At 61.7% G+C, this 10003-nt stretch overlaps 1 protein-coding gene across 4 annotated transcripts; it reads left to right on the top strand.

The window, feature by feature from the left end:
- The first annotated feature begins 443 nt into the window (after nt 1-443).
- Enpp7 (ectonucleotide pyrophosphatase/phosphodiesterase 7) lies at nt 444-9661 on the top strand. 4 transcript variants are annotated; one of them, XM_021241225.2, is made up of 6 exons: nt 445-1427; nt 1735-1880; nt 2961-3587; nt 4113-4332; nt 4441-4538; nt 4738-9661. In XM_021241225.2, the coding sequence occupies exons 1-5, from the start codon at nt 1253-1255 to the stop codon at nt 4521-4523; spliced, it is 1251 nt and encodes a 416-aa protein (XP_021096884.2). In that variant the 5' UTR covers nt 445-1252; the 3' UTR covers nt 4524-4538; nt 4738-9661. The 4 variants fall into 4 exon arrangements, 3 of the variants coding, with proteins under 3 accessions (XP_087064483.1, XP_021096884.2, XP_012933562.2); XR_015450204.1 differs by lacking the exon at nt 4113-4332 and having other exon boundaries at nt 444-1427; XM_013078108.3 differs by having other exon boundaries at nt 4441-9661.
- The last annotated feature ends 342 nt before the right edge of the window (nt 9662-10003 follow it).

Below are 10003 nucleotides of genomic sequence, written 5' to 3'. Positions count from 1 at the left end.
GCAATTTTCCTGCACATGCGTCCATGTGTGCTCACCCCACACAGGTAACCTCTGCATCAGGGTTGGGGTCCTGCACCCCAGCCTTCAACACCCGCTCAGTGATGGTGGTCAGCCCATCATGTGGCTCTCAACCTTCAGTGCACACACCATCACCAAGCTGGGCGCCAAACACAGATTTTTTTTCCCAGAGAACGTGTTTCCATGGATCTGGAAGGGGGGCCCAGAATCTGCACCCTATGGTCCCTGGGCCACACAACCTTGGCTGTACCTCAGCAGAGGCTGCTGATGGGGTCTGTGATGTCACACAAGTACAGTGGTGATCACTCAGTGATTGTGTCTGCTGCCGCAGAAGGCAAAAGGAAGGTGGGCGGCTGTTGCCATGTTTGCAGTTCAAGATTTAAATTTTTGAGCTGGGTATGGTGGCACAGGCCTGTACTCCCAGAACTTGGGAGGCTGAGGCAGGAGGACTGCTATGAGTTTGAGTTCCAGGCCAGTCTGAACTACATATCAAGAACTTGTTTCCAAAACAAAATTTTTTAATTGTGACTTATCCCCCCCGCCATGCAATCCAGCAACCAGTCCTTTTATCAAAACCTACAGAATCCACCTCAAATCCATCCCCATCCATCATCCTACAGCCACCACCCTGGTCCAGGCCACTGTCATGTCTGGCTCACCCCCTCAGAGCAGGGGAGGAAGAGGGTTCTAGGCTGGGTTCCATGTGGACAGGGGTAGCCTACCTCTCAGGCCCCACCCAGGGAGGCCGGAAGCCCCAAAGGCCTCCTGGCAGAGAAGGTCCACCCTACCCACCCTGGTCCCCGGGCTCAGTGAGAGCTGGGGCACAACAACCAGAACTTCTGCCCAGGCTGGGGAAGCCACTGCTTCCGAGTGGATGCACACCCTACTGTGCCCTGGGCTCTGGGTCCCCATCCTCCCTGGGGGACAGGTGAGAATGGACGGAGGGGAGGAGCCCAGCGGACTCTGATGGAGGGAAGGAGACAGATGTGTTCACACCGACCCACCCACAAGGGCGCAGTGCACCCTTCGGCCAGGACCGTCCTTCTGGGCACCACCCCGCCCTGAGGGTGCGCAGGACAAGGCACCCACCTGACCCTGGGACTTTGCCCTCCTCCTGGCACAGGCTGCCCTGTGCACCAGCTTATTCGGAGAGTCTGTCAGGGCATGCTCGGACACCCTCCTCGCTGTGACTCTAGCAGCCCCTCTGACTGCAGGGGCTGGGGCGCCTGTCCACATGAAGGCCCCCAGTAAGCTGCTCCTTGTGTCATTTGATGGCTTCCACTGGGACTATGACCAGGATGTGGACACCCCCAACCTGGACGCCACGGTTCAAGATGGGGTGAAAGCTCGCTACATGACCCCGGCCTTTGTCACCCTGACCAGCCCCTGCCACTTCACCCTGGTCACTGGTGAGTGTCGGCCTTGGGGTGGGGGAGGGCCAGCAGGGGCCGCAGTGAGGACCTGGAGCCCTGCCCAGGGGCCCTGGGGACAAAGGTGACAAGGCCTTGCTCCAAGAAGGGCCCCACAGTGGTAGGAGCGAGATAAGGGCACCGAAGAAATCCTCTCTGTCAGTGGCACCCAATGGAGGGCAAATGAAAACACCCGGGGGCCTCATTAAACAGGGGCCCTGGAGCGGGGTGACAAGCCACAGGGCCTCTGGGATGGCCAGTATGGGGCCGCAGCTCACTTCTCCCACCCTGCCGCCTCCTCCCTCAGGCAAATACGTGGAGAACCACGGGGTCGTCCACAACATGTTCTACAATGTCTCCACCAAGGTGAAGCTGCCCTATTACACCACGCCTGGCATCCAGAGCTGGTGGGACAATGGCAGTGTGCCCATCTGGATGACCGCCCAGAGGCAGGTAAGGCGGCCCTGGCCAGAGGGTTACCAAGCAAGAGGAGATCCTGAGGCCGTGACCTAGTAAGAGCCTGGAGCCCCAGGCTCCTGGTGTCCCGGAAGAGAAGGAGTAGACAGGCTGGAGGGAGTGGCTGGGGCCGAGGACCGGCTCAGGCCATGCCTTAGCCCTGCCTGGTCCTCTCCGGAGCCCTAAGATTGCAGGGCGTCCCTCTGCTGTCAGGGGCAGGCCATGCCCCTGGGCCCTCAGCCCTGGGGCAAAGAGTCGCTGGGGACGACCATGGCGGCTAACGAGATACAGTCAGCACTGAAGCCACGAATCCCTCCCGCCCACGGCCTTCTCAGGATGGACAGCTGAATTCCCAAGGGCTGGGCCAACTAGGAGCCGGGTGGTAGTGTTGAGCCAGAGCCCCTGATCGGCAATGCTCCAGAGCCTTCCAGTCGACAGAGTCAAATGGGAGATCTCAGGCCAACCCCACGCAGCCCGCACTGGGCTCCCAAGCTCCTGCCTGCACCGAGGCTCGGGCTCCTCCCCCAGCCAAGGACAGAGAGCCGAAGCAAGGAACTGGCGCTGCATGGTGCTCCATCCACAGGAAACAAGGGCAGGGCACAGGCCTGCAGACAGGCTTGTGTGAACAGAGGGCCCCTTATGACAGACGGAGCCACAAAGGAAGCAGCAGTGGATTTATGGGAAGATGGAGGCCAGGGTGAGGGCTGGACAGATGCACGCCGAGGTGAGGGTCCAGGAGGGGAGGCCAGCAGTGGTCACCAGGGAAGGTTCTCTAGGCAGCTTGTCCTAAAGACAGGGACCCAGAGCCACAAGGATGATGCAGACGTGGCATGTCGGGGGACACGTTGCATCAATCATGTCATTTAGCACTTGAGTGCTCCGGGCATTTTTATCTACTTCATAAATTGGTTCTGGCCCAGATAATGGGAAACAAGGGCTACTTTAGAAAATAAAAAGTGTCATGGCCACAGGCAGGAGCAGAGCTGAGTGGGGACACAGAGGCGGCAGGTGGGGTATGTGAGTGGTTGCAGAACATGCAGGGAGCCCTGTGGCTCTAATGCCAGCTTGCCCCTGCAGGGCTTAAAGACTGGCTCCTTCTTCTACCCTGGCGGCAATGTCACCTACCAAGGAGAGGCCATGACGCTGAGCCAGAAGGAAGGCATTGCACACAACTACAAAGACGAGCAGGAGTGGAGGGCGAATGTGGACACCGTGATGAAGTGGTTGACCGAGGATGACCTGGCTCTGGTCACTCTCTACTTTGGGGAGCCAGACTCCACTGGCCACAGGTATGGCCCTGAGTCCCCGGAGAGGAGGGAGATGGTGAAGCAGGTGGACCGGATTGTGGGCTACCTTCGAGACAGCATCGAACACCACAACCTCACGGGCTGCCTCAACCTGATCGTCACGTCTGACCACGGCATGACGACCGTCCACAAGACAGCCAGCGACTTGGTGGAGTTCCACAAGTTCCCCAACTTCTCCTTCGGGAACATCGAGTTCGAGCTCCTGGACTACGGGCCGAATGGGATGCTGATTCCCAAGGAGGGGCTGCTGGAGAAGGTGTACAGGGTGCTCAAGGATGCCCACCCCAGGCTGCACGTCTACAGGAAGGAGGGGTTCCCCGAGGCCTTCCACTACGCCGGCAACCCCAGGATCACGCCCCTGCTCATGTACAGCGACCTGGGCTATGTCATCCATGGGGTAAGTCTGCTGGACCCACGGGGCTGGGCTGGCTCAAGGGACCCCCGAGGCTCCTCCCACTCCTACAAAAGGCACCCCTGCTTCTCGCTAGTCCCCAGTTTGAGGAGTGTCGGCTGCCAAAGGCCGATCTCTGTGCGATCGGAGTGTGTGGGAGTGTACACATGCGTGCGTGTGCTGAGGGTGAAGTGTGGGGACTCCAGCTGCAGAGGCGAGACCAACCACAGGGACAAGGGGTGCTGAACAGGAAGCAGAGGCCAGATGGGGGCGCAGACATGAGGGAGGAAGGAAGTCACGGCCTCAGCTGCAGCCACGGGGCCCGGCCTCGCCTGGGGCAACCCTGCCTCTTACTGACCATTTGCTTCAGCAGCTTTCACCGAGGCGCTGTCTTTGGGGTCCCGAAACTCAGAGAAACTGAGGCCCAGAGTGCCTCGACCCACACGGGTACCAATCCACAGGCAACACTGGTGGGGAAGCAGAAGGGGCTTCCAGGGGCCCTGACCCTTGCACTCCTGGCACTCCCCCTAGAAATTTAGTGTCCAGTTCAACCAAGGCGAGCATGGCTTTGACCACAGAGACATGGACATGAAGACCATCTTCCGGGCCGTGGGCCCCAGCTTCAAGGCAGGCCTGGAGGTAGAGCCCCTTGAGAGCATCCACGTGTACGAGCTCCTGTGCCAGCTGCTGGGCATTGTGCCTGAGGCCAATGACGGGCACCCCAACACCCTGCGGCCCATGCTCCAATCAGGTGGGGGGGCCTGGCCAGTGTGTGCACAGGGTGGGCTGTGCCCCAGGGGCCAGTGGAGATGGGTGTGGTCCATCCTGCCGCCCTCACCAGACCCCTGGCTTCCCACAGGGTCTGCTCTCCTGCCACGCAAACAGCTCCACTCGGTGACGGCACTGCTGGGAGCCCTGATTCTTCTGGTCAAGGTGGCCTAAAGTCCCCCAGTCGAGGTCAGAGGCTGGAAGGAGGAAGGGCATGGCCGTGCTCCCCAGCCTGACATCCCGCCACACCCCTGGGCATTGGGACAGAGCTGCTGCCCCTCCTTCCTCCAGGGCACCCTGTGCTCCCTCAGCAGGGAGCGAGTTATGTTTGGGGGAGAGCTGCCGGAGCTGGTGGGCCACCTCACTTCTCTGTCCCCTGCCGTCACAGGTCTGGACCAAAGCAGAGGAAAGTCAGCCAACCCTCGAGAAGTACAGAGAGGAACCTGCTTGGAGCCAGGCTCTGGTCTGGGCTTGAGGACACAGTGAACAGGAGGGGCCAGGCCCCGCCTTGGAGAGTATGCAACCTAGGGGCAGGGGCAGCATGGACAGGAAGTGAGCACACACGAGACAGCACGGACAGTGGGCTTGGGGTGGGCGCTGAGTGACAGGGAGGGGAGTCACACCCAGCACAAGGGTGGGGGCAGACTCCAGGCAAGAGGCCAGGGGTGCCAGCCCAGAGGGTCAGCCTGCTTCTGGAGGCGGCAGAGGCAGGTGTTGGCAGGTGAGAAGGATGCCCACTGACATGCATGGCCCCATCAAGGTCCCTCCATGTGCAGCAGGAACCCCAGAGGACATTCCTTGGGGCACAGCCTGGCCCGGGGTAGCTGGTCACCTGAATGCCCTGGTGCTAGGCAGGAGCACAGAAATCGGAGCAGGTGGTGGCCAGTTAGGAGGTCACTGCAGTGGTCCAAGCAGGGCATTCTGGTAGCAGGGGTGGAGGTAACACCGAGGACAGACTGAGGACACCTTCAGGAGGCCCTAAGCTCTCGGCTTGTGGAGAGACCGTGTGTGGGGGTGAGGAGAAAGCACAAATGCAGGGTGGTCTGAGGCTGAGTCCCAGGGCAGGCAGAGCCACTCCCAAGACCTGAAGATGCTGGACAGGGGCAGGGCTAGAACCCGGGTTCTACTTCGGCCTTGACATGTGCTCCTCACCCTTGACGCAACCATGGAGCGCCATGGCCCGGCAGCACCTGGAGTCCAGGGCCTGGCCCCCAGCATGTGGCTGGGCGGGCAGCTCACATTCGAGGCCTTCAATGATGTGCGTGACATGCACAGGGCACCAAACCATAGCACTCCAGATCAAGGGACCGGGAGAGAGCCCTCGTCTAGAGGGCGGAGGACAGGAAAGAGGGTGGCCTTGTCCCAACTGGGAAGGCTGATGGGGTGGTGGTGAGGCGGAGGGGAAGAGGAACTCGAGGACGTGTGCAGTGGGGGGCAGGCCTGCAGGGCCCAAGGTCAGAGCTGGAAGGGACCCCAAAGACCCTTTTGCCCTAAACCTATCACACCAGTGGGGATGCTGGAGCCCAGAGCCGTTCATTGTGCACCAAAAGGGGGGACCAAGCTGCATCAAAAGGCTAGGTTTTCAGTCTGCTCCTGAGCACTTCTGGCTACAAAACCAGCTCCTCGGCTGGAGTACGTGGTATGCACCGAGTCTTTCGGCACAGGGCCCGGATTCAGTGCAATTCCACAGCACTGGAGTTTGCACAGCCTGCCACCTGGCTTTGACCTCCCGAACACCAGAAGGTGGGCTCAGCAGGGGGAGCACAGGATTCACAGGAAGGGGACGGGGCCAGAGAGTGGCAGGCACAGGACCCCTGCACATTCCCAGGGGGCTTGGGGACGGACACGGTGCGCTAGCAAACCCACTCTCCAAAACAAAAAGCCCGGATTGGCGGCACTCACCCATTCCTGGGGTGTGAATTCTCCCACGGTGGCCAATGTGAAGCTGCCAACATGGGGCCTCCAAACAGCCCTGAGGGAAGTGACACACAGAAGCGGCCCTGCTAAGAACTGTGATCATAGTATCCCCATGACAGTCCCCGGCCCAGCTGGCAATTCAGACAAGGCCAGGGCTGCTGTCTGTGGCCAGCTTCTTCCCCAAAGGCAGCGCCAGAAGCACCACTGAAAGGAAGGTGGCGTTATAAGGCAGCCCTTGGCTGTCACTGACAGAGTCCTGACTCATCCAGAGGACTTGGCAGGGGAGTGTGGGGTCCTCCTCCCTCTGGGGTCCCTCCCCCAGCCCCTGAGAAGGTCCTGAGCTCCACCCCACCCCCGCCTCACCAGCTGAGGCCCCCTGCGCTGTCCCATCCAGGAGGCCTTGGGAGCTCCCACAGGTGCACCACATCCTGTCTGCCCATTTCCCACCACACACCCTGCCTGTCCTTCCCCGGAAGCTGACTCCTGTCTTGCAGGAAGCCAGAGCCAGCCCTCCTGCTGACATGGTCTCCTGGACTCCAAGAGACCTCATCAGAGACCTCACCCATGTGCCTCTGTCCCCTGATGCATCAGCCCAGGCCTGGCCACCCCAGGACCTGCCCAGATTCACACTCCACAGCGGCAGCTCACACGTCCTCCGGCCCCTCCTGCAAGGTCCACCCTGGAAATCAGCACTGGGGTCCCCACACAAGGATCCCAGCCACCAGCTTCTGCCTCAAGCTCCGGACCTCAGCCACAGTCACCCAAAGGGGCGCTGCACAGCACACAGCACCCACGGAATAAAGGCCCAGTTGTGTCACCACCCACAGATGCTGAGAAGCTGCAGTAGCCAACATGGGGGGTCTCCAAAGGCTGCCGCTGTCCTGACCGCCCGCCACTCCCCCAACATGGAAGAAACTGCTAATTAATCCCTTGACAAACACAGCAGAACAGGTTCTTTCCGGCTGGCGGTAGACCTGTGCTTGGCCCGGGCCCCACTGACACAGTAGGTTACCAGGAAGGACGGGACTCCTGCCGACCCCACTGGCTGGAGGTCCTGCCTGGGGGCCTCCCGAGCTGCCCTCCTGGCCGGAGGAGCAGAGTCCCTGTCACCATGGGGGCCGGCAGCACCCGAGGTCCGCACAAGACCTAATTCAGAGCCCTTGCCTGTGTGCTCAGACTCATCAGTCTGCTCTCTAGGGGGTGGACTGGGGTACTTTTTATTTTTCAGTACTGGGAATCGAACCCAGAGCATTGAGCTACATCCCCAGTCCCTAACACACACACACACACACACACACACACACACACACACGACTTTTGGGGGGTTTTTTTAAGCTTCGGGAACACCTTCGCTCCGTGCCCGCCCCCGGCCACTCCCCAAGACTTCCCCAGGCCTCGGCAGAGATGCACCGTGTGTCCTGGGCGCCCTGCGCCCTCCTGCTGCCGGCGGGCCGAGTGCCCTACCCCGGCCTTGCTGTACAAAGCGCACGTTGCCACCAGCCCACCTGAAACAGCTCCCGGGGAAAGCAGGGCTGAAACAGCCAACCCTGGCGCTCTCTGCAGCCCTAGGGAGCTGACCGGACGCTTAGGAATCATCCAGACTCCTCGGCACTGACACTGACAGACGCAAGTGTTGCTCCGCAGCAGGGTGTACAGGGGGCGGGGCGGAAAGCCCCCTTTGTCAGGCTGGCCTGCCCCTTTAGAGCCGGCACTACACGCTGTCACCAGGAGGGGGCGCTCCTGGGCTCCGCAACACCGTTTGAAGCCTTTTTTGGTGGTGGTGGTGGTGGTGGTGGTGGTGGTGGTTACCAGGGATCGAACTGGGTCCTTGCGCTTGAGAGGCAGGCAGCGGAACCACTGAGCTGAATCCCTGGCCCCCTTTAAAGCCTTTTTGAAGCAGCTTCTAAAGTGCACAGTGAAAACCCCTGCGTGGTGGCGAATGCCTGTAATTGTAGTACTTGGGAAGCTGAGGTAGGATCACCGCGAGTTCGAGGCCAGCCTGGGCTACATAGGGAGATCCTGTCTCAAAAAAATTAATACGTAAATAAAGCGTCCAGTGCGAGGAATTCTGAACCTCCTGTCCCTCCCTGCTGCCCCTCCTTCTTCCTTTACAACAGCACCAGCACTGCACCGGCCCTGGGGAGAGATGGAGGACTACTTAAGACTTTGCTCGAGGTCTCCGATGGAACGCGAATGAACACCTGTACTTTAGAGTCTAGGACTTTCGGGACCAGGTCGTTTTGGGGTGCCTCGGGGGAAGGCCCCTGTGGCCCTGCGCTTAGCAGCAAGGCTGATCTGGACGGTGGGCCAGACGCTGGGCAGGCGCACGCCCCTCTGGATCTGGGGATCTGGCTAGTCTGGCGGCCTGGGCCAGCGCTCGGGAGTCTTGCACTTGGCGAAGGTTTTGAATGACTGAATGATTGGAAGCCAGGGTCGCAAGGCCGCCGGGACAGGAAGGAGGATCGCTCGGCCTGGCTCGGAGTGGCCGCGGGCAGGCGCGGTACTGGCAGGCTGGGTCCGGAGGCGCTGACCAGAGTCCGGGCGGTGCTGCCTGCTGAGCGAGTTTGAGTCCTTCCCAGGACCCTGAAGAGCCTGCGTGGACGGCGCGGGGGTGCCCTGCCTGGGGTGCTTATGGCCGCGGCTCCCCCTCTTCAGTGTGAGCAGGTGCGTCCAGGGTCCCCCTGCTCCCGAGAGAGGACCACCGCGCCCCAGCGCCCGCACGAGGGCGAGAAGCGCTTTGTGCAGGAAACTCCTGGGAGGCGGACAGCGGGAGCGACTCTACCCGCCCCAGGCCCCAGAGGACGGGAGGGGAGACCGGGCGCCAGGGGCAGGAGAGGGGACCGAGGAGGGGGCGCATCCGGATGCACAGAGCGCGGGCTCCTCCCCGCCCCCACGGGCCGCGCGGCGCCGCCGAGCATCTGTTGCCATGGTTACCGCTGCAGATCAGCTCGCCGCGCTGGTTCCCAGTCTCAGGCTCCAACAGCCGAAGTCTGGACACGGGTGGGACCCGGCACACGCTGCACACTCGTCTCGCCTCACACTTATGCTGCACACCACAGCCTTTCGCCCACGCACACCGCGGGCACACGCACACACCCCCGCCAGGGGCCCCACGCCCGAGAAGGCGCACCCGGCACAGGTCTGGGCGCAGGCAGAGCCCCGGGGGAGTCCCGCACCGGACGCGCACGCTCAGCAGGCAGCTCACCACCCTCGCCGAAAGCTCGGTCCCCTCGCTGGCCGGGGCCTCCAGGGACGCAGCGGTGGACCGTGCACCCTTCGACGGGACCTTGTCGGTTAGCGCAGCCGTCCTAGGCCCCCGCCGCCCCAGCCCTGAGCACCCTACTCCTGCCCGAAGTGCCCCGGCACCCTCATACCCGGGGGCTGGAGCTGAGCGTCTGCAGGGGCCCGCGGTGTCCCTGTCCTGCCAGCAGGGCGCGTTGACCGCAAGGCCAGTGAGAGGCAGGGCCTTGGGACCCGCTGACCTTGGGGACGCCTCTGCCCCCTCATCTCACTTGGCTGAGGAGGGGAAGGGGGAGGAAGAGGGCGAGGTGCCCTACACTGGGTCTAGTCCGGAGCCGCCGGTCCCCGACAACGGCCCCGAAGGAAAACCCACTCGGCCAAAGGTCTGCTGACATTTGCGGTGATCGCGGTGTGGCTTTTGGCTTCAGTCTCTGGAGTTCAGAAAGCAGAGGCAGAGCTGTAACAAAACTATCCCCCTGCCATGAATGAATTTCATA

This window comes from Heterocephalus glaber, unplaced genomic scaffold (genome assembly GCF_053883595.1).
Source record: "Heterocephalus glaber isolate CG9 unplaced genomic scaffold, H.glaber_assembly_v1.0 deba00000937, whole genome shotgun sequence".
Lineage (NCBI taxonomy): Eukaryota > Metazoa > Chordata > Mammalia > Rodentia > Bathyergidae > Heterocephalus > Heterocephalus glaber.
Note: the sequence above shows the minus strand (reverse complement) of the source record. Positions and strands in the feature narration are given on the sequence as shown.

Bases quoted from the DNA above. Each gene is read 5' to 3' on its own strand.
- Enpp7 (XM_021241225.2), top strand. From the start codon at position 1,253: ATGAAGGCCCCCAGTAAGCTGCTCCTTGTGTCATTTGATGGCTTCCAC. The intron at 1,881-2,960 runs GTAAGGCGGCCC...TTGCCCCTGCAG, and splicing joins GGATGACCGCCCAGAGGCAG to GGCTTAAAGACTGGCTCCTT. The intron at 4,333-4,440 runs GTGGGGGGGCCT...GGCTTCCCACAG, and splicing joins GCGGCCCATGCTCCAATCAG to GGTCTGCTCTCCTGCCACGC.